The sequence below is a fragment of the Cinclus cinclus genome, chromosome 5 (assembly GCF_963662255.1).
Source record: "Cinclus cinclus chromosome 5, bCinCin1.1, whole genome shotgun sequence".
NCBI lineage: Eukaryota > Metazoa > Chordata > Aves > Passeriformes > Cinclidae > Cinclus > Cinclus cinclus.
In genome coordinates, this window is record NC_085050.1 from 8,841,766 (window position 1) to 8,865,691 (window position 23,926).

General features: G+C 37.7%; 1 protein-coding gene across 4 annotated transcripts in view; it reads left to right on the forward strand.

Annotated features, from left to right (window-relative positions):
- FAM193A (family with sequence similarity 193 member A) overlaps positions 1–21,278 on the forward strand; it is a 76,629-nt gene extending 55,351 nt beyond the window's left edge. For 2 of the 4 annotated variants that reach the window (XM_062492636.1, XM_062492637.1), the window contains 11 exons: positions 195–348; positions 455–634; positions 3,524–3,775; positions 5,715–5,913; positions 7,063–7,335; positions 7,659–7,941; positions 9,825–10,011; positions 11,540–11,770; positions 13,802–14,645; positions 17,573–17,654; positions 20,405–21,278. In XM_062492636.1, the coding sequence (XP_062348620.1) occupies positions 195–348; positions 455–634; positions 3,524–3,775; positions 5,715–5,913; positions 7,063–7,335; positions 7,659–7,941; positions 9,825–10,011; positions 11,540–11,770; positions 13,802–14,645; positions 17,573–17,654; positions 20,405–20,498 (2,779 nt within the window). In that variant the 3' untranslated portion in view covers positions 20,499–21,278. Of the gene's footprint in view, positions 1–194; positions 349–454; positions 635–3,523; positions 3,776–5,714; positions 5,914–7,062; positions 7,336–7,658; positions 7,942–9,824; positions 10,012–11,539; positions 11,771–13,801; positions 14,646–15,408; positions 15,486–17,101; positions 17,136–17,572; positions 17,655–20,404 lie in introns of those variants that run through there. The other 2 variants (XM_062492639.1, XM_062492638.1) reach the window with 2 other exon arrangements.
- Positions 21,279–23,926: the final 2,648 nt, after the last annotated feature.

The following is a 23,926-nucleotide window of genomic DNA, read 5'->3' on the forward strand; positions in this document are numbered from 1 at the left end:
AGAATTATGTGGCAGATTATTTGATTTACTTGCTTGAAAAAGTAAATTCAGTTGAACAACTTGGAAGTCCATCCGTTGGCTCCTAACTGGAACATTTATACAAGGGATGCCCTCAGCTTTATTTCATCTTGGTATTCTAGCTGCTTTCACTGTAACTGAGCACTGTGACTTATCTAAGCCTCTTTTCCCCTCAGTGGTAGTGATGATGATGATGTTGCACCTTTATCAGCAAAATTTGCTGATATCTACCCACTGAATAATTACGATGATGCAGAGGTTGTAGCCAACATGAATGGGATCCACAGTGAGCTTAACGGCAGCGGTGAAAACATGGCCTTGAAAGATGAGGTACAGCATTTACCTTGTCCTAGTTTTTTCTGGTTTTTGGATGTGCTCACTGGAGAGATGCTTGTCCTTGTTAATGTCCCCATGTTAATGAGTTAATGTTGTCCAGTCTCCTCAGGTGAGCAGTACTAGCAGCAGTTCCTCAGAAGCAGATGATGAAGAAGCAGATGGGGAGAGCAGTGGTGAACCACCAGGGACTCAGAAGGAGGAAATATCTCTAGGAAAAAGGGCATTAAGGAAAGATGAAACAAAAATGGATAGTCCACCACCTTCTTACCCCAGTCAGCAGGTACAGTCATCTAAAAGCATCTTGTAGTATATTAATTTCTGAAATGTGGCTGTTGAATGAGAAGACATTTACATAATCAGTTAATTTTTTAACTTAAAATATTAAATTGTCAGTAGGTAAGTATGACACCTAAAACAACTAATTGTTATGTTGTCATGTCAAATAATCTTTTAGTCAAAACCTGAAGTATGTTGGTTATTATGAAAGTTGCTTCAGGATAAGGGAAAAAGCTTATTCGTACCTCTATAAATGAGAAACTAACAAGCATATCTGTTTGGAAGATCAACTTGGCCTTTGCTAAATATTAGTGTTACATTTTTTGAAATTAGTTAAGGTGGGCGATGGATGTTACGAATACTTAGTTAACACATATTTCTTTCATGTTCTCTTTGAGGATTACCTTTCCCTGTCTAAACCCTGTGTGTTTAAATCAGTTGCATGACTTAAAGTCATGGGTCTTGGGATGTTTAATGGTTTAAGATTATGAAGCTCTTGACTGTGAGTTCATCAGACCACCTGGAGAACCATGCCTGGACTGTCTGCTCTGCAAGTAGTGGTGGTTGCTTTAACAGCTGAGCACCAAAGCCAAGTATCCAATGGATTTGTCTTTGTAACCATGTGGATTGCAATCTGAGTTACCCTGCAGCTACAAGACAGGCTCACAGCTTTGAGAGAGACTGTCACTTTTATTTCTTATTGCATGGGAGAGTCTATATTGGTGCACCTTTGAGAGCTTTGACAATAATTATCTTCTAGCAGATGTTGTCCTCTGGTTAGGATATTTGAGGACCTTCTACTGAAAGTATTTTCTAATGTGTTAAGAGTATTAAACTAATTTTCTTTCAGTAAATATGTCAAAGGTTTTTCTATGCATGACTGACCAATGCCATAAAAATTACATGGGGTGAAACCTCTGTCAGACTAGTTTGAAACTGGTGAAGAGATTGTGTTTGTTGTGGAAAATCAAATGAGATTATATAAGTCTGCTTGCCTTAGGGAAGCAAACTAGAATGCAAGATAAAAAGATAGATTTAGGCTTTCTCTCTTTTTATTTTCTTTGAGGAATAAGAATATTTTCAGAATGATTCTGAGGAGCTCCTAATGACTTTATTTAGTCTGATGTTCTAATCAGAGCTGAGTAGTGTAGTGTTGTATTTAAGTGATCTATTTCACTGGTGCATATCATGTGAGTTTGAGATTCTTCTGGCATTACCCCTTGGGTTTGCTAATTTACTCAGTATCTTTGTTTCTCTTGGATTCCTTTTCAGTACCCAATTTGTCAGAATTGGGTTTTGAGTGTCATCAGTTTGTTTGAAATTTTTTTTCAGTATTCATATGTTAGTAGATTAACATTAATTTCTGTGTAGTACTAATGTTTTTATTATAAAGTTGGGTTTTTTTTGTTTTCTTTATATACAAAATTAATTCAGTCATTGTATTTGGTTTATGAAATCTGTTATTTGTTAAAATGTACCTTGTGTTAAAGGCTCTAATGCTTTTAAGTGATAATCATGAGTTACTTTCTGAGAGGAATGGATATTTAAGAAGAGCATCATCAACTGTCAGTTCTTCTCTAGAAAGCTAATACTTAATGTTACATTTTTGGAAGATGTGAACTGCCACATTGGTGGGAAAAAGAAATTTGGAAGTATTCTTGGTATTGCTTCTGGTCAAATTATCTACCAGTAAAATGTCAGGTGACAGTGGCAGGAAAAAGTAATTAGCTGAAAGAGAAATGGAGCTGCTCTTTCCCAGGCTGCTTTTCTTCTGAAGTCTTCAGTTCTTTTGAGACAACAGAAGCTGATGCCTTGAGACTAGTACAACTTGCTGAAGTGTAGATTTTTCATGATTGGTGCAGTTGTGAAATTTCTATGAGAAATGTCAGCCTCACACATTTACAGAGTGATTGAGTTTGGAAGAAGCTTGTGCAGATAATCCAGACCAGCCTTCCTGATCAAAGCAAGATTATCTAGAGAGAGATGGTCAGCACAGTGTCCAGTTGGGTTTTGAGTACCACCACAAGTGGAGGCTCTAGAACTTCTGGTGGTGATATGTTCCAGTGTTCAGCCACACTCATAAGTGAGTGGTTTGAGTGGAATTTCCTGTATGTTGGTCTGTGTCCGTTTCCTGTGGTCCTTTCATGGGATACCACTGCGAGAAGCCTGGCGCTCCTCTCTGTTCCTCTCTTCCCCACCCAGTCAGGGAACACACACTGGTGAGATCCCACCGAGCCTCCTGTTGAGGCTGAACAGTTCTAATGCTCTCATTCACTCTTTGACAGATGCTCCCATCTTTGGGGTCCTTCAGTGGTCTGATAGCAGTGTGTCCATGTTCTTTCATACTGGGGACCCTAGAACTGAGCCTGACTGGTCTCACCAGTGCTGAGCAGAGTGGAAGGATTGCCTCCTTTGACATGCTGCTTGTGCTCTGATGCTCCTAATGCAGCTGAGGACTGCTTCCAATTTTATCAGCTAAACAACTCTTACCAATCCTTCCTACACCTGTTTTTTCCAATGTGTTTGGAAAATTGTGGAAAATGTTAATTTAGTTTTTTTTTCCTTTTTATACTGGGGTAATTGCCTAGTAATGATTAAATGCTGTCAAGGTTTGTATCAGTATTTTGCTTGTTGTCACTGATAGTGGACATTAAATCTATTTGATAGGAAATCTCTCAGGTTTTAGGGTATTCTTTTAAGTATGATAAAGAGTCTTCACTAGTGCTTTTGCTTCACTATGAGGCTTTTCTATTGGTACTAGAAAAAAAAAATCTATGGATGCTCTGAAAATACTAATTGATGCATGCAAAATGAAATAATACTACTGATTACTAAGATTTTATGTATGTTGAATAGATTGAGTTTTTAATGGGTTTTATTGGGGTTTTTATAGGCTGACCAAGGTCCAAATGCTTGTGAATGTCACGTTTGCAAACAAGAAGCCTCAGGACTAACAGTCTCTGCACTTGCAACTGGACGCCTGCCTGCTGGGCACCAGTTTATGAATCCTGAAAAACCTGCACATCCTGCACTTCATCTTTATCCTCACATCCATGGACATATACCATTGCATACGATTCCTCATCTGCCTCGTCCACTTATCCATCCCACCTTGTACACTGCTTCTCCCTTCACACACAATAAGGTAAGCCTGACCAAGGAGATGGATGCATCCCCATCCCAGGAAAAATTCTGTACAGCTGTATAAACCAGCTTGATTGAGTATCTGTGAAACATGAGCAGTTACTTTAAATTGTGGTTTGGTTATAATATTCCTTTTGCAAGAAATGGTGAGGGGCAGGGAGTAAGACACGTTCAGAACTACTGGAAGATTCGTACAGAATGGCTGAGGGTATTTTTTTTGTCAGAAAGATTGATAATTTCTTCACTGTCATTAGAAAGCACATTGACTCAAATGAGTCTTGCATGGTGGAAGCAGTGATGGAACTACAGTCAGTGTACAAGAAGTATTAAATCTTCATTTCATATTTATCAGAAAGATTTAGTATTCTACTGTGGCAATAATATTCTGAGATTTGTAGTTAAATTCTTTTGTGAAATTTTTTTTTTTTTGGTTGGGGTTTGTTGGGTTTTTTGGACAAAACAGAGACATAGGAGTCTTCCTTCTTGTTTGTAAGGGTTTTTTTGTCACTCAAGAGAACTTGCATTTCTGCAGCTTCTGCAAAGTTCTTTAGACCTTAAACTCACAAGTAATAAACATGAGGTGTGGAACAAGAATTGAGACCAAGTGACAGCTTTTCAGAAATATGAGTCAAAACCAAGCATTCCTGTTAATGGGGATGTTGTTTCACATAGTAAAGTAGCTGAACTGTGGGTGCTGCTGAGAGGGCCAAAGCCTTTGTCGTTAGGTACATCTTTGTCATCTCCTGATTTGATCCAGTGATCAAGGTTGCAAGGAGAGTAGAATAGTCCACCAAGATGACTCTTACTTGCTCTTTTTGCCCATCTTGACATCCACTTTGGGTTTTCCTGTCTTGGGTGTCTCTTCCTTACTTCTGTTCCGTAGGTGCAAAGTGCCAGCAACAACCCATTGCTGTTCTTCTGAAACCATGTGAAATGTTTCTTTGCACCCATGTATGCAATTTTTCTTTTAATACAGGTTATTCCAGCCCCTCCCACATTCACCATTAGGCAGATAATGAAAATCCTTCTTTATAAAAAAGGGAAACTAGGTATATAAGTACTTTGTTTGGCCATGAGTTTCATGTCTGAAATGTCCTTGGACTTCAACGGATAGTTTTAATATCTATATCTACTTCTGCATAGCTTTTAATTTGCATCAAATCTAGTATAAAAAGAGAACAAACCTGCTTTTCCCTTGGCCTTTTTTAAGGTGGCAGTAATTGAATATAATGTTTGTGTTGCATGAGGTCTCTGAGAGAAAGGTCATTTTAGAATGCATATAAACAATTTCATCCAGAAGAAATGGGGTGAGCCTGAGCAACTTGTCTCTATAAAACAAGAAGTATGTGCTTCCTTCCCCTCCCCCCCAGCTGGTTCTTAAAAGGAAAGGGCATACTCCTTGCTTGTTAATTTTAAGTTAGGAACTACTTAATACTTGAAAATGAAAAAAGGAAGAAAATAATCAACTTTTGTTTTATGTATTTTATTTCTTTTTCTCTTCCCTTATTTTCAATGCTGAAGTGTTTATAATCCCTCTTTCACAATTGTCTTAAGTGGTAATTATTGTCATGTTAGAGATGAATTTGTTTAGGCAGCTTAAGCTTTGAAAGGTAGTAATTCCTATCAAGTTCTAAATTCATACAAATACTGCTTTTAATTATTTATTAATACAACAGTTTTTTGAAATTTGGATATTTTTTGTTTATCAGTTAGTTGATTCGAAAAGCAATGCTTTGTGAGTGTAAAATATAGACATGAACATACAATTTGTGTAATGTATGCATCAACAAATCAGTTATTCTATCATTCTGGGATATCCTATTATGCTTTTGATAGTGCTTTTCCCAATTAAAACACTATGATTTGAATATTGCTGTTGGAGTGACTGTGTAAGCAAACAGAATGTTAATGGGGAAAATACTCTTTTGTTTTTGTTGCAGGCATTACCACCAGCTCCAGTTCAAAACCATACAAACAAGCATCAAGTATTCAATGCATCTCTCCAAGATCATATTTATCCAAGCTGTTTTGGGAGCACTCCAGATTGGAATAGCTCTAAATTTATAAGTCTTTGGGGTTCAGAGGTGATGAATGACAAGAACTGGAATCCTGCTACATTTTTGCCTGACACAATTCCTGGTGAGGGTTTGTTACTACTTCACACTGACTAGTTAAAAGCCTTATGTTTTATGTTTCTTTTCAGGAATGCTGGGTTTTATCACCATGATTTTTTAAGATGGGATTCTGGCAGATTTGCTGCCACTTCTACTTCAGTTGGGCTGAAAATTGAAAAATAAATTCTTATGTCCTGGGGAGAAGATGCTAAAGCAAACAAATAGCATGCTGGTTTTCATCTATGGTCATTGTGGAGTTATGTTTGTCTTCAGAAGTTTACTATTGTAAAGAAATTGCAAGTCAAGGAAAACTTAAATAACTTCTGAACTTCTCCACAAAATCCTGCCTTATTTCTACAGGGTAGTAAGAGCACTGGTAATGAGGCACTGTGTCCTACTTTACAATGCACACAGATAACTGCATTATCATTCAGAAAGACAGAGGCATAAATCTAAGAAAAGATCAATTTAAGCCAGGGAGCATTTGGAAATCCTAATGGTTAAAGAGCAAAAAAGGAATATTAGGAAGAGAGCGAAATCCTTCCATTCACAGTTCTTCAAGCTACTGTAGTGATATTTAAAAAGAAAGGCATTAAAAACGTCCAGAAAACTTCCCCAGTAGGACACCTCATCCATTTACAAATGTAGTTGTGGGTAGCTGTTCCAGCAGATGGTTGGTGGCAGACTCATCTGGAAGGTCTATCACAAAGGTGTTTCTGTTAACTGGAATTTCAAATAAATAAATAGTTCATAATTTCATATTGATAAAATGATATGTTGTTCCATCTTGTGTTATTTTTGTGTCCTACCTGGATTTCAGATAGTGGAGATCATACATTTAGCATGTAAAATATTGTTCAGTTAAATTTTTAAATTATAAATGGGTGAAGATTTCTGTAGCACATTTGCTACTTGTTAACACATTTAGTAGCATTGTTAGAATTCTGTGCTTAGGGTTTATGATTCTACTCTGAGACTTCCCAGCACGTTTTGTTACAGCTACCTTATTTGAGAGGATGGAGGGGAAAAGGAGAAGATGCCCTTCACTAATCCTAAGGCAACATTAACAACATATCCTGTGTCTGCATCTAAATTATTGAATGTGTAATTCTAAACTCTATAAAGACACTTCAGTAATTATGTGATTCTTAATTACTCTGTGTTTCAATTGAAGGGAGTGATATATTAGCACCGGCACTCTCAGAAATAAGACCTGAAGCACTTCCTACTACATCTAGCAATGAAACAACAGCAGTTACTGACAGCAAAGAGAAAAAAAATGCTGCAAAGAAGAAATGTCTGTACAATTTCCAGGATGCCTTTATGGACGCTAATAAAGTTGTCATGGCAACCTCTTCTGCCACTTCTTCTGTCTCCTGCACAGCAACTACAGTGCAGTCAAGCAGCAACCAGTTCAAAGTATCATCCAAGCGGCCTTCATCCATAGGTAAAGATTTGTAACTCACATACAGCTTCAGTAACTGGCTCAAGTACATTTAGCTAACCATAAGGATGTGTGTAAGTGTTTCATTTAGTAATGTTCCGCATCTTGATTTTTGTTAATTTCTGTTACTGCTCTTGAGTTAGTCTCTGTACTTCTGGATTGGAGAACTTTATGAGAAACCTTGATGTTAGGGTTTGAAACTGGTAGTAGAAATTATTTTTATAGAAGCTGAGAATATACAGTACTTCATATGATTTTATGCATAGTTTATGAGGACTTACTAATTATTTTTAACTGTAAGTGGTTTCTTTTTTCCCCCATTTTAGGTGAAGTGTTCCACAATATTAATAAAGAGGACCATAGACATTCTGCACCAGTTGCACCACGAAATAGTCCTACCAGTTTAGCATCCCTTCCTTCACTGTCTCCTGCAGCACTGTCTCCAGCCTCCACACCACATCTTCCAAATCTTGCAGCTCCTTCTTTCCCCAAAACTGCTGCAACAGCCCCTGGATTTGTGGATCCTCATTCAGGTCTTTGTCCTACTACAGTTGCACCTCCTACTTCAACCACAGACAGCTCTGTAAGTGCCCCACCAAGTGTCTGCAGGTAAGTTTGTTATTATTCTTGCCATTCCTTTTTACAACAGAAAAGAAATTAAAATACAGATGCCTCTTCTTTATCACTGGTTGTACTATGAAAGCTGTGTTTGTGTTCAGCAAATGAAGCCAAGTGCAGATACTTACTGTGTAACTTGGTGTGAGGCTTCACAAATATGATTTCCATTGTGAAGTCCAGTTACTGAATTTAGAGGCTTGGAAGCAAATGTTTGCTCACTTTTAGAAATGTTACCTGGGATATACAAGTCAAACTGTTCTTTCTTACTCTGATTACTGGGTAATGATTGCTGCTGCTGTGACACAAACCTCTTGTATAACATACCTGTTTTCTGTCATTTTGACATTGTAAGGCAAGCAGGAATGGAAAGCTGTGAAAACTTACTCTGTAATTTGGCTCAAAATATAATGAGGTCATACATGGTCTTGAAACCTGCCATGTAGTGACACATTTTTCTGACTACATTTAAGACTTCTTAGATATCAGTCCTACCATTTATACAGTGGTTTTAGTGTGGAAGTATTTTGTGATTTCTGAAGGTTTTCAGAGGTCTTGGAGGTGGGAAGGACTTTGGAGCTGTCTTCTGGTTATGTTTGTACTGTGGCAGGCTGACAGTGGTGCCAGCCCTTTGATGTGTCTGAAAGGTGGAGACAACAGAAAGCAGTTGAGTCATTGCTCTAAGCTCTCTGTGGCCTGTAGGGCTGTGATCATGAATGCTATGAATGTAGTCTCCTGGCTGCTCTAAGTTTTCAGAAGATGATGTGAGATTTAGCTAGAGTTTGGCAAACACTTCTAAAAATGCCCTTATTTTTGTTATCAACTGGTTTTATTGATGGTATGTCAAGACAAGTAACTGTTCTTTCATATTTGAGAAATTATTGCAGTTTTGTAAGGATTTTTTTCTTACCTAGTGCAGGGACATAATTGAATATGGACACAGTATAAATCCAACTTTTTATTGTTGTTTCCAGGTGCTAACATGGTATTTTCAGTTTGTAAAAGAAAATTATTAACTGGGAGAGACCAGAAACAGTGAAGCAGTGGTTGCATTCTGGGGAGGGAGAGTGAGGTTAGAAAGAAGATTTATAGATATCCTGTAGTTAAGTCAGACTATGGCCTGCTTTCACCTCTCTAAAACATGAATAAAGAAATACTAATGGTAGAAAAGAGAGAGATTATTATTTTTTTTAATACTACTTTCTTTTGAAGCAAAATCACCTCAATTTTAGAAGACCTGGGCAGTGGAAATGGTATGTGCACAGTTACACAGATCCCTGGGGGAATCAACTGCCATGTGCCTGCTTATTGAAGAGATGTGTTAGTATTTCCTCTTCAAAGTCAGGTTGCAGACAGGGTAATGGGAACTTCTAGGTTTTAGCTGAGATTGGATTTTTTATTTAAGTCAAGAGCTTGAAAATCTAAGACCAGGACATTTGCAACTGCATCTGAAACTGTATTGATGCCACAAGTGGTGAGATGGGCAGCAGTTTCAAAACTATTCCATTTAAAACAGCTAGAGTCACTTTTTCTAAAATACTTTACCTGTTTAATGCCAGGAAGAACAGTTCCAAAACTCATTCTCTAGGCTGCTTGTTCAGGGAGTCACTAAATTTGTTTTTTGTTGATCATTTTCCTGTGTATCATTTTATCCTAATACTTGGTTTTGAATGTCTTCATTTGCAAGCTAGTGGATGAAGTCTTCAGAGTCTGATGCATCACTGGTGGCTGATATCCCAGCTTGAGAGCCATTGTTCCTAGTAGAGGCAGAAACATGTATATATTTATTTTTTTAAACATTATTGTTCTCATCATCCTCAGTGTCCTTATTTATTTTCATTTGGTTTTTATAAGCTTTTTTTTGTAATCTGACGTAGTGATCCTGACTGTGAGGGCCATCGCTGTGAGAACAGTAACACGTATGATCATCAGCAGTATGATGGAGAGGAGAGCCAGGATGAAGATAGCTGTTCAGAGCATAGCTCCAGTACCTCAACTTCCACAAATCAGAAGGAAGGAAAATACTGTGACTGCTGTTACTGTGAGTTCTTCGGCCATGGAGGAGTAAGTTTTTGTATTTTAAATTGCTTTTGTTTTCTTTTTGTCACTTACTCATCATTGGTTGCGTGTGATTTATCAGACTGCATCTTAGTGATGGCATTGGAACTCAAGAAGTTGTAAAAGGAGTTGAAAAGTAATTTTCCTCTTTGAAATGAAGGATTGAAATAAACCTTTCCAGTTCAAAGCATTTAAGAGCAATAAAAATGACTGAAAGATTTAGGAAGCATCCAGCTTGGATAATAGATGCTGTGTTTGACTGAAACTGCAAACAGGGGAATTGAGCCATTTAAATAACTTTACAAAATTCACTCCTCTGTAGTACTGTAGTTACAATTAATATGATGAGGTTGGGTAAAAGTATGCTTTATATAGGGTATCAATTTGAATCTTTATGGCAATTTATGAGCTAGTCTGCAATCTGTAAAAATAGCAGTCCTCTGAGTATTCACTTCAATATGATTTTTTTAAAAAGGAGAAAAAAAGAAAAAATCTAGATTCTTAGCTAAAATATAGCAGATTAATTTTTTCTTAACTTGTAAATCTATGTATGGCCTGTTTTAATAATCAGTTCACTGGTACAGTTTGAGTCACCGGCATTTTTCCTATTTGAAGTAAAAGCTCAGTTTATTTGCCATGTATTTGATCAGGTTAGTTTCATCTTAGTTATTCCAGTGAATTGAAAGCCCCTGCCCTGTGACTTAAAGGGTCCAAGGAGGGGATCCCATTTCTCCTTGCACATTCCCACCATGTCCCACCACATCCATAGTTGCTTGGCTACACAGTAAGTTACTCATTTGGCTGAAGTGGCAGAACACAACAGGATTTTTTAAGTTATTAGGCTTTGTTTTGCTGGTTTAGTGAGTTGGACTGGTGTAGCTGTGAACAGATGGGCACCAGGTCTGGTACAGGAACAGAGAGGGGTAAGGCTTCAGGAGAGGAGAAGCAATGAGGAGTTGAGAGGCAGGAGCAGCAGTTGGGAATATAGATATGGAACATGATGCAAGGATTCCACTTGCAGCAGTGTTAAGTTATTGATGGGACTCTGCTGGAGGGTGTGCTGGCAGGTTTCAGTGCAGGATACCTGTGCCCTTCACAGGTACAGCCCAGAGGCCTGTGTAGCTCAACCTCTGAAACAATTTCATAGGAAATAAAAATAGAACAAATGTCTGCTCCTTTGAAATTTTCAAACACAGCATACCAATCACATGAGAATACGGAAATAAAATTCACAGTATTTTTTTTCTTGCTTGTAGAGGTTATTTCTTTGTTTTCTCACTTATGCTATCCTCTTCAAGATCAGCTGTTCTTTCAGTTGGAAAATGTAGTTCAGAAGCCAGCTCCCAGTTTGGCAGGTCTGTTGCCTGTTAAATACACTTTGGGCTCACATGCAAACGATGAGTTTGATAGTAGACAGATTTGGCCCTCCCATGTTATTTCAAGGGAGAGTATATTGAAATTTAAAAGTCTGAAAAGCATTAAGTTAGTGACATTTTTCTCTTTAGTCACTGAATTTTTGTTGTGTGTCCTTCAGCCTCCAGCTGCACCAACCAGTAGAAATTATGCAGAGATGCGAGAAAAGCTTCGTTTGCGTTTAACAAAAAGGAAAGAGGAGCAGCCGAAGAAACCAGATCAGATCTCTGAAAGGGAAAGTGTTGTTGACCATCGAAAGGTGGAAGACTTGCTGCAATTTATAAACAGCTCTGAAACCAAACCAGTAAGCAGTTCTCGGGCAGCCAAGCGAGCTAGGCATAAGCAGAGAAAGGTAAGGCTCATGAAAGTATGTTTATCGTTGACCTCACACTTTTGAATCTGTGCACTCCCCTTAAGTATGCCACTGTATACTGATTTATCTTAATGCTGTAATTGTTTTCTGTGTGATTTGTGGTACACTGCCAGTTTGGTGGTGTTTTTTTTGGGGTTTTTTTGTTTTTTGTTTTTTGTTTTTTGTTTTTTTTTTTTTTTTTTTTTTTTTTTGTTTTTTTGTTTTTTGTTTTTTGTTTTTTTTTGTTTGTTTGTTTGTTTGGGTTTTTTGTTTTTGTTATTTATACAACTGGCTTACCTGCTCTGGTGCTACCTGAGGAGTTATGTACTGGATTGGGAGGATTTCTCCAAATGCCATTGTCATGTGTTTTGGTGCAAGTCAGCTTTGTATTGGAATTTCCCACACTTCAGAAGGTTATTTCTGAGTATCAGAAATGTTACAAATGCGATTGTTTTGTAGCATTGACATTTAAAAGCGGGGAAAGTTAGAAGGGCAGTGTTTCTGTACTGGGATAATGGTGTTGATAAAATATCTCTGTAGGAAGCCAGGAAACATAGGTCAGTGCTTTTATGAGAGAGAAAGAGTTGTGATTTGGTATTTTTAGAATAATTGCACTGAACATCTTGCTGTTCTGATTGAGAGAGGTTAGGTGCTGTGCCTCATGATGACACAAAGAGTTGTCCCAAGCTGGAGTGGCAAGCTGCAGAGAGGTGGCAGGGAAGAAAAAAACCACAGGTTGCTTTCAAATGAAAACTGGCAAAGAAGATTTCTAAAAAATTCTAATGTGTAACAGTGAAATTACTTTTTGGAAACAGTATTTGCTGAAGATAATATAGAGGAAATACGAAAGAGGAATACCAGAGGAAATATTCTTTTCTTGTAAGTTGGAACAGGCAGGAAACCTTTTCTTAGAGCAATTCAAGTATCAGCCATAAGTGTAAAGTTCAAGGCTCAATGTGATTGGTTGTTGAATATTTTTAATTTCTGGGAAGCATGTTATGTGATCACACTGTAAATATTTTATTGTTTGTGTGTTTTCTACTGGCACTACTTATTCTACCACTACAGCATTTTTTAAATGCTTCCATGGGTTTGGAAGACCTAATGTTCTTAAGTTGAATTCTTCATGTTCATGTTGCAGCACTATTCAGCATATTGAGGGTTTAGTGGATTATTTATAAATAAAATTAACTTTGTAAAATTTTCAATGCAAAATTCACTTTGTTCTTACAGTGCAGTTTGAGCGTAAGAAGTGGGAAATTCCCATAGAGTCATTCTCATGAGTAATTATCATTTTTGAATGATTTGTGTAACTGTGAAAAAGTAATGCTGTACAGGGACCTCTAAATGTGCAAGAAAATAAATGGTCATGGTGGTTCTCATTGTATGACTTTCATTTTGGTAATGATGCAAGATCAATGCTGCACAGCAGAGTTTTAGGCATTGGCAGTAATGGCTGGCAAAATCCCTTATGTCTTTGTTTTGGTTAATGAACTAATGGCTGACAATGGAAAACTGCCATCCTCGAATTTTTGACAACTTTTAATGTAACTATTATTTACTTAGTGTTTTGGTGCAGAATGTTTTTAATGATTTTTCTTCCTAACATTCCTGATCTCTAAAACAGAGCAACTCTGCTACCATAGCAAAAGAACAGGTAAATGAAACAACCTGATGGAAATTTGAGTTACCTTAGAAATACATGCAGTCTTTGAGAAGAAAGCTGCATGTTTTGTGGCTACAGAAAACTTTGACATGAAGTTAGGCTTAGCTGTAGCGAAGAAAAGATCAACAGCTGGTATTAACAATGGTCAAATGAGTTACAGAAACACAGAAAATGTGAATAGAGAAAGGATTGTAATGTATTTAAAAGGGCAGCCTTTGTATTTGCTTGCTCTGCAGTCTTACATATTATGTTCATACGTTCACATCCTAGGATTTATAATGTTCATCAAGAAAAGTAGTAATAATCCCTAAAATTTAATTTCCAAAATATTTGTCACTTTCAATAAATCTATTGTTGCTTTGCAGCTTGAAGAAAAAGCTCGACTTGAAGCTGAAGCCAGGGAGAGGGAGCATCACCAGTTGCTGGAGGAGCAGAGGCGGCGTGAGGAAGAGGAAGAAGAGAGACTGAAACAGGAATTACAACGGCTCCAAGAGCTTCAGCAGCTGCGGGCTGTAAAGAAAAAGAAGAAAGAGAGAACAAGTAAGGACTGTTCAAAGGCAGACCTGCTCACTAGGAACTGCCAGGCAGTGAAGGAACCTGTCCCAAATGCACCTGAAGACATTCAGAATGGTACCCTTGAGCAATCAGAAAAGATAGAAACCTCAGCTGGTTCACTGTCAAGACATGTGAATCACACAGAACAGAGGCCAGTTCTAGAGACAGGCTGTGAACTGTCCAATCCTGTAAACACTAAAGACTCAAAGCTGCTTTATCAGAAGGAGGGCAGTGTAAAGCAGCATGAGCCCCTCTCTTTTCTGCTTGATATTATGCATCAACATAAAGAAGGAAACAGCAAACAGAAACTAAAACAGATGAACAAACAGTGTGTTGAACAAGTGAAAAAGCCTATTGAATCCCCCAAAGCAGCTGAGATTCAGACTAAAACCAGAAACCAAATAGAATCCAAAGTAAAAGCAGCAGAGCTCCCAATGCTTGCAGAACCTAAAAAAGATGAGAAGAAATTAAACAATAACAACAAAAAACAGTTGAACCATGTAAAGGAAGAGAAAGCACCCGTAACAAGTGAATCTCCATCACCAAGTGAACAGCAGCAAAATAATAAGCTAATACTTGCAGATTCTCCTCAACCAAAAGGCAAGAACAAGAAAAACAAGAAGAAAAAAGGGGATAAAGTCAACAATTCCATTGGTAAGTGTGTAAGAACGTTGAAGAACTTGGGTTATTTTTTGTTCTTACCATTTAATTCCAGAAGTCTGATATATTTATCTTCAGGCATTCCTGCCACTGTAAATCAGAGAAAATGAAAAACTGGTGTCAGGAAAACTCAAGTCATAGGAATTACAACCATTAAGAGATGGATAGCATTTTAGTAAAGGAAGTGTAGGATGCTTTCAAAAGCAAATGAATAAACATATGCTCTAGGTTTTGTAGGGGGTTTGTCAGTTAGGCTTTCCAGGAGACTGGTTTTCATTTTTTGCTTAAAATAAATATATTGTTTAATTCAATAGTATGTTGAAATCCATTTTGAATTTCTTTTAAAAGCAAGATTGTTTCTCATAGCACTGTGAGTATAGTATGAAGTTGGTCTTACTCTTTAGGCAAGGGAAATAAGGGGATTCTGCAGTCAAAGGCTGGCCATTCATGCACAAATATGCATTTTTTTCAGTGGAAATAATTAATTTCTTTTATTAATTATATCAAAAGGTAAGTGAATGACCACAGAAACTAATTTACTATTTTTTATTTTCCAGAGTGAAAAGTTATAGTAGGATGTTACTTAGTTGATGAAGTTGAGTGTGTTTTCCATATTAGCTCATTCTAGTAAAAAGTAAAGATTTTTTTATTTTTTTATTTCTCAGGAATAATAAAACTGTAGAAGGTTAAGTGAAACAAGTTGCACTTGAATGATTTTATTTCCAACTTATTTTTTTGTTTGCCTGAACACATCCAGCAGCTAATACCAGAGCTGAGAAGCACACACAGAGTTTTGGCCCATTGACTTTGTCAGGACAATAGTCAAACTGCTGTTCTCAGGCACCTCTTTATTCCTGCACATCCTTGTTCCCACCTGGGACTACCAATTGGGATGGCAGTTTTGTGGTATGGTCATCTGTCTGCTCGGAGCACCCTGTCATTCCCCTGGGATCACCTGGTAGCTGAGTGGTAATGTTGCATAAATTCAATGTACACCAGTTCTCGCTGCCGTTCTGACTGGTAAGCACAGCAAGGCAGGAGACCTTCATGCCTTGGCAGTCTCTACCAGTGTGTCAGAATACTTACATTTGTTAAGCTTTGTCACAAAAATGTAAAGCTAATTCCTGGTTGCAGGAAGTGCTAGTGGTTTTCTAGTGATTTTGTGGTTGGATTGGGTCAGCCCACTCTCTTTGGTTTTGAATCTGATGCCTAATATTTCCATTCTGTCAGTCGAGCAGCAAGGCAGTATAGAACCATTTCCTCTGGCACCTTAGTTCTTGTGCGTACCCTGTTTTGGTGTGTTTGGGTTTTGGCTCTTTTAATTTACTGAGAAGAATGCACTCCAGTGATTGGAGCAAGACAGAACTCCAGAACTGGGATCAGAAAGCGAAGATTGGTGACACTTGAAGGAGAAAATATGGAAGAGGGTGTTTATTGTAGGAAATGCAGGTACCTTCCTGCATCTTGTCCTCCTCCCTGCCTCCGCTATGTTTTTTTTTCTTTTGCTTAAGTCAAGTGTACTTACAATTTCCAAAAGTTAATTTTAAATGTGAAAAAATGCAGGGACATGTTTCTTTTTTTGTCAAGAGAAAAGTGTGTTGTTCTCTTCAGACTTGGGACTGGATTTTTAATTTAAGTAGTTCTCACTTGAAAGCTACAACAAAGGTACTGTAATACATGATTTTTCACATAGTTATAGTTTTTTTAAGATACGGGGTTGATGTACTAAATTGGCAAAGACACAAGTTGAACAGAGAAAAAAAGCAAGTAGAACTAGGGTAATTGAGAGAACATGAAGAGGGAAACAAAGCTAGGGGACTTTAACTGAGTTTTCAAATGAGGTGTTAAAGCAGTGAATATTACTGCTTTTGGTGAGATCGGTTTCTTAAAGAAATTTCTTCTGGCAGACTGTTTTTACTCCTTGTTATAAAAAGGTTGAAGAAAGCCCAGGAGTGTTAGGGAAGCCCTGTGTTTGTAGAGCTTTCTGCTTCCTCAGAAGTAAGTTGAATAGCAAATACACGCAACTGTTAAAACTGCCACAAAAGTCTTTACCATGAGTTGTCTATTCTCATAATCTCAAGGATTCTGTAGTCTATGTGTGTACTTGGTGATTTTAATTACTTTCTTTGTCTCACCTGTTTTTTGGAATGTATTGTGAAGCTGCTTCAGAAATGAGACTGGCGTGTATATGCAGTCAGAAAGAAACTTCAAGAGGAAAATGTTCAAATTGGTTTCTACAAAAATGTGTGGTTTCTGATGCATTTCTTTTTAAAGTCCAAAAGAGCCATATGCTGAGATAGTACAATATACTAGCAGTATCTATGGTGACTTCTTTGCTATAGCTGAGGGCATACAATTCAAGTCATACATTATTAATGTGTTAAATATTTGGGTTTGGGTTTTTTTAAAATAAAATCTAATGGTTGCTAGCATGACTTAAACTCTTGCAGATGCAGCCTGATCATCATGTCCAGGAGGGAGTACAGCAACTCTACAATCCAGAAGTTTCAAAGTATTTTTCTTTATATATACTGTTTAAAAATGTTTCTAGAGCTACATTTAGCTACGTCTAGTAAGACCAGAAATTTCGGGCATTAAACAGCTATCTGATTCATCAAGCCCTCTGTATAATTTGGTTACTCTTATGTGTATTCCAGGTTTACAGTATCTTTTGCAGCCCATGTAATGAGTACATTTACTGTTAAATCATCTCTTCTTTTTTACCAGTGTAACTCCTTCAAGTCTGGCAAAGATACTAGTATAGGGGTTTTGAGAAGTGTCTTTTTAATTATAAGTCTATATGAATTAATTGTCCATGAGGTTCAGTCAGTTCTCCAAATACATCTTTAATGCAGCTTCTTCCTCTCTCCTTCCCCTTTCCTCATGGAATCTAACATAGTGTCATCATTTTTCCTTTGTAGATGATGTGTTTCTACCCAAAGACATTGATCTAGACAGTGTGGAAATGGATGAAACAGAACGAGAAGTGGAGTATTTTAAAAGGTAAAGTGCTGTAATCCACGTGCATAAAGCCGTTTTTGTTTTTCCATATGTTGTGGTTGTAAAACAAGCAGAAGCAGCACTACACCAACCCACAAGTTAATAGCTGACTCCTGGCAGAAAAGTCTGTGTTGTAACACATCAAATTCTGTTACAACTGGCATTCTGAACACTGTAACAATCACCAAAGCTATGATCTGTGTGCTATTCAGCTACAAACTGTGTCCAAATTCAGAAGCGTGTGCAAGAATTATCTATGTGACCCCCAGGTTCTCATCAAGGCGTTCAGAATATTCTCAATTACCATTATTTATAAGCAAAGCTTGTGTGAATATTTCCTTTATTAGCCCCACAGGCCCAATAGTGATTAGTGTTTTTTTTTAAAAAATAAGTTATTAGGTTTAAATTTCCAAACAGATGCTTAAAGGTTTGTTCGTTTTGTTTTCTTCCTTGTTTACAGAAGCTGTTAGTTGGGAATTTTATACTGTACGTAAAGTAGAAGTGTATAACTGTGGGTTGGTGTGTTATGCCAGTCTTTAAGAGGAGATGCTTGTCTTAGAATCATGGAATGGTTTGCACTGGAGGAAACATTAAAGACCATCTTGTCCCAACCCCCTGCCATGGGGCAGGAACACCTTCCACTAGAACAAGTTGCCCTAGTACAGTGGAAGTAAAAGAATAATATAAAGCTGTGATTGGGAAAGTTTTTTTTTTTCTTCTGTACCTTTTGGTTGATTTTGGGATTTGTGCATCATATTAGGAGTTGGACTCTATCTTTGTGGGTCCCTTCCAAATCAGAATATTCTCTGATATTAGTTACCTCTAAATTCCTCGCATATGAGGAGGCAGCTAGTGTTTAAATAGTATAGCACATGTTCTTCCATAATACTGAAATCTGTTCAAGTTAGTTCTTCATTAATGTCTGGTTGTGCTGGTTCCCCATGAATACATCTATTCATTATGGTACCCAAACCTGTAATGTCACAAATAATTGTCTCCTGCAATTAAATAGTTGAGGACTCAACAGTAATATTTCACAAAGCAACACAACCCATCTGTTACAAGAAAAGACTTTCAGTATGGATTTCTTTTCTAAATTTATGTAGTTTTCATAGCCTACATGCCTGGGATGTAACGTATATCTGGTTCTTGAAAAGCACTGAGTGCAACTGATGCTTATTATTGCTACAAAATACAGGTATCTGTTTATTTATGGAGTCACAATGTGCATGACAATGGAACTATCACAGGTACATGGTCTCCAGTCTTAAAAATTATTTTTGAGTGGTGCTAATTAAAGGATTTTTTAAAATCAAAATATAGGCTTTCCATGTGAAATATGGCATGTGTTAGATACTGCTAGTATTGATATAGCATAAGCCTTTGTTATGGAATGTTTTTAGCTTCTCTCAGGTTTGCAGTGTCTGCAGTAAATAGAAAAGTTGTGTTCATCAGTTATTTACTCTCAATAGGATGGATGAAACAGTGTACGAAACATCAGGATGAAACATTTGTAGAGGTGCAGTTGAATTTTGTCAAATGTGATTCCAACTGAAGAGATAGCACTTTAAAGCATGCTGTTTTGTAATCTGTTCACTAGTTGATGGACTCTACTCCTTCACTGTCATCTGTTAGGAAGTGTGTGTAACTGTCTAGTTTTTTATGGGTGCCTGTTTAGAAAAATCTGAAAAGCCCTGATAGCTGCTGTTTTAGGGGAGAAAAACAGCTACTTAATGCTATTAAGGGACCTTTAATGCCTAGGTTCCCTACCATTTGATAATTCCCAGCATAATGCTTGGAAGGCTAGTAGCATGGCTTTTTTTAGTAACCCTGAACGGCAATGAGCTGCATAGGCCAACTGAATTAATATTTTTCACTTGTAGTTTATACATCTTTTCTTCCTGCTTTGTAGTGATATAATAGATGGCTACTTTAATTACACCCTGATACCATGATTAATATTTCCTGCTGCTTCTGACATTAGCACAGAAAGAACAAAAGTCTGATTGTAACCTTCCATTGTACCTGTTTTATTGTGTTCCTTCTGTCTGCCCCCCTTTTTTTGGCTTTCAGTTGTTACAGAAGCAGTGTACCCTTCCAGAGAGAGAAGTTTGCACTGCTTTGAGGCAGTCATACAGCCTGTAACCTCAACAAGCTATACCTTACCTCAATAAATTTCTTCACCTTGGATTAACAGTCCCTGAAAGGCCTGCATGTGGCAACTTTTTCTAGAATTATTCCATAAACTGTGGTCAGTGAAAGCGAAGAAGAGGATTTTTGTTCTAGGGGTGGGGTTTTTTTTCAGGCATATGGACTACTTATCTGCTGTATTGTAAAGAAATCTTTCCCTAGGTCTTTTTCTCCAGTGTAGCTTTGCTGTATTAAAAAGAGAAGCAGCAGTGTCCCATGCCATTGGTGATCCTGCTTTACACACCATCTACCACTCATTCTTATGCTTTCAAAATTTTTGATGAATATAGCAGTGCCATTTCTGTTTCTAGTTGACATTTAACTTGATTCTGAATGCTGCTGAATGTGCAGCATTCTTTACTACTTCCTTCACTTAATCCTGATAATGCAGTGTTGTTAAAAATAACTGGTTTTATTATGTATTTGAGTGATGGACAAAGGGATTTTGTTTTGTTAAGAGGTTTTATCTTTCTGAATGAGAGCCTTTCTCCAAAAGAGGGCTAACACGTGAGGTTTGATTTTAAGTATATTGGTTTTCACTTTATTGCTTTTTTTCTTTTCAGATTCTGCTTGGATTCTGCCAGACAGACAAGGCAGAGACTTTCCATCAACTGGTCCAATTTTAGCTTAAAAAAAACCACCTTTGCTGCACATTGAAATGACACAATACAGGGAGGGAACCCTGCAGGAATCAATGAACGACAACTCCACTTACCTGTCCTGCTGTGCTGAGAGCTTATCTGGTTTTGAGCCAGTGCTGCCTTGCCTTGTCCCCAGTGCTGTGTGGATCTGCACTGAACCCTTTGGCCTGATAATTCTTGCGGACTGAAAAATTGCCACTTTCTACCTGAATTTGTTAGCTTGTGTGCTTGTAGTCTGTGAGTGAGACTTACTTGATTGTAGCTGTATGCTGTTGGGAGTTGGAACAATAGCTCTTTTCCATCTCCTTCTGAATGCCTTGGCCTCAGAGACTATAAATTGCTTAGGCTTGGGTGGAGGCCAAAATACTAGGTTGCATCATCTGCAGTGGCTCCTGTCACTTCTGCATCTAGCTATGTTTTGTCATTCTGACTCCTGACAAAGGAATGGACCTAGTCAGTTGTGCTTTCATCTGCTCCAGAATTCTCCTGACATGACTTCATGAAAAAGAGGCTCCTATGGGACAAGTATTCCCTCAGTTCTTTCACAATCTACTGTTTAAGAGTGTACAAGTTACGCTATTTGTGTTTTGATTTTTTTTTCTTCCTGACTTGTAGCCAGCTTGTGTAAGAATACTTGCAGAATGAGAAAATTTAAAAAAGAACAGTACTCACACTATCAAATCTGTTATAGAGTGTATAATTGTATTAACACTGAAGCCTAACTGGCTACTTTTTTAACATATTGTTAAGTAATATTAAAATCATGTCTTTCTTTTTGAAAGATGGAATACATTAGTATGGCAAATGACTTGTGTCTTGCTTTTTTCTGCATGGGCGGGGAAAGGGAAGAAAGAAACAAAAAAAAAATTGCAAACTGAATTTCAGCTTGTGTCAAAATTAGTCAGTGAAAGCTTATCAACCTTTAACGTAGTTTCTGTTTGCCAACTCACACCTTAGGAAAAACCATGTCCTAGAGCAAGAAGAAGCCTGATTGCTGGAACTAAGTTTCTGTGCATTACTCTCACGTTTCTGTTTCAGTGGATAATGTATGAGAAACAAGGTATTACAAAAATTTCCAGTTTAATAGCAGTGCAGTAGTGGAGTAAGTAGGTTCAGTGCTGCTGTCACGTAAATGGGTTAACAATACAATAGTGGTTTGCAGTTCCATACTGTGCCCAGTGAGAAAGAAGATGAATGATTTAGGAGTTTGAGCTGTGTAGAGACAGCACACTTATAGAAATTCTCTGATACTCTGTTCAGAATAGAGACAACAGAAGCCTTTTTACTCTAGATGACCATACCCAAATTGTAAGGCATCTTCCTATGTTTTTTGTTGTTTGGTTGGTTGTTTTTTTTTTTTAAGAAAGCAAGTTTTCCACTTGACACATATTTAAAAGTACAATACAGCTTCAGAGCTCATTAATGTCCTTGCCCAGAATCGTTGCAGTTTTCTTTCTTCTTCTTATTAACATATTTTTCTGTGATCCACCCCCGGGCTTGGGACTGAATTGAAAGTCACAAGGTCATTACACTCAGCTTTAGACTTGGGAAGTTTGGCAGATGATTGCTTTCATGTCCCCTGTGAGACATGGATGTAGCAGGATTGGGTTGGCTGCAGACCACCTGAAATATCTGAATAGACTGAAATATCTACAACCTCACATCTCTCTTTTTTGTTCTGGAGCTCCTATGCCAGTGTATGCTCCTGGTACAATATAGTTACTCAGCTTATACCCAGCCACTGTAGGTAAATGAACTCTCAGTCTCTTCTTGCAGAGGAGATTTTGAGAACAACACCTGTTTTCAAAATATAATTCAGGGACATAAGAGGGACGTCTTCTATTTTGCTGCTTCAGATTAAAGTTGAAGGGATTAATATCTCAAACTCACATTTTTTTTGTCAATGCAGTGTTTGTCAATTGATTTGTTTCCTTGTGCTGGAGGAATAGCATCTCAAACCTAAAAGGTGATATCCATGCCACTCAGTACAAGCTGTCCCAGCAAAACTAAACTCTGCTCTTGAAGACTCCTGCATCAGTGGAAAAGAATGTACTTGGCTCCTTGGGATTGTGGAGGCTTGAATCGATTGCAGCCTGAGTTAGATCTTGGCTTTTAAGATACATACATACATACATACATACATACATGTGTATATATAAAATGTTACTGGAGAGACTCCTCATGTGGAACAGTGGCTGGGGAAGAAATGGAAGTTAAACCAGCAGAAGCTGGAAGCTTGTGTGAAACCTGGCTTCTTCTGTTATGGTTTCAATTCTAAGCCATAACACAAGATGGCAGTGCATGTCATCAGTATGGCAATGGTCTCAACAAATTGAGACCTAGGTTGGGAAATCTGTTTGATGTCACATGGGTGAATATTGTTGCCAATTATACCTTCTCTAGAGTTGGAATGCTTTGAAAGTACTGATATTTTTAACGGTGCTAGAAAACTCATACCATTTGTTTTCACTAGGAATTGAGTAAGAAAGTTGGTTTTGTTCCCTATTAACAAAGCAGAGTGACACATAAATATGACTGCTTTTCCTTTTTTTAAGATCCTGGGTGAAGACAACAGAAGTTGTACTTTTTGCATTTGAGGAGGGTATGTATTTATAATATCCTTCAAAGATATTTGCCATGTGCTCCATTGTGGTGTATTGGTACACGTAATGTGCTCTCACACTAAACAGAAAGCACCAAGAATGAGTCTCCATGGATCGTACGCTGTGCACCTTGACGAGATGTTAAAGGCAAATAATACTTTTTTATGATAATTTCATAATTAAGTGAAGATAAGCATGGTTTAGTCTGGGAAATTTGAGAGGCGGTTGTAGCCAGGTGGTGGTTGGTCTCTTCTCTCTCTCCTTTATAACCAGTGACGTGGTAAGGTGTAATGGCCTCGAGTTGCACCAGGGAGGTTTGTGTTCAGTGCTAGGAAATACTTACTCACTGAAAGTGTGGTCAGGCATTGGAACAGTCTGTGAAAGAGATGGTAGAATTACCATCCCTGGAAATATTCAAAAAATGTCTGGATGTGGCACTTGGGAGCATGGTTTAGTGGTAATGTGGCAGTGATTGGGTCAACGTTGGACGTGATGATCTTTGAGGTCTTTTCCAACCCAAATGATTCCATGAGTCTGAAAAGTACTGGCTTCAATTCTACCACTTTGTGGCTGTGGCCTTGGGCAAATGAGTTAGTTACTGTTACTCCATTCATTAAGTGCTTTTATTAAGGATTTGCTGAATTACCAGCTTGTTTCTTAATGCCTAAATTAAGTAAGTAGCTATGTGAAGGCTGTTGAGAAGTACAAGTTATTGGAAGTATAAATCAACCTCATTGGTATTTGTGTAGTTCAGATAAAATACATTTCAAGCTGACTTTGAGTGGAGGAGACCTCTGTAAATCATACATCATGACTGACTAAGTTGAGTTCTCATGAGAGT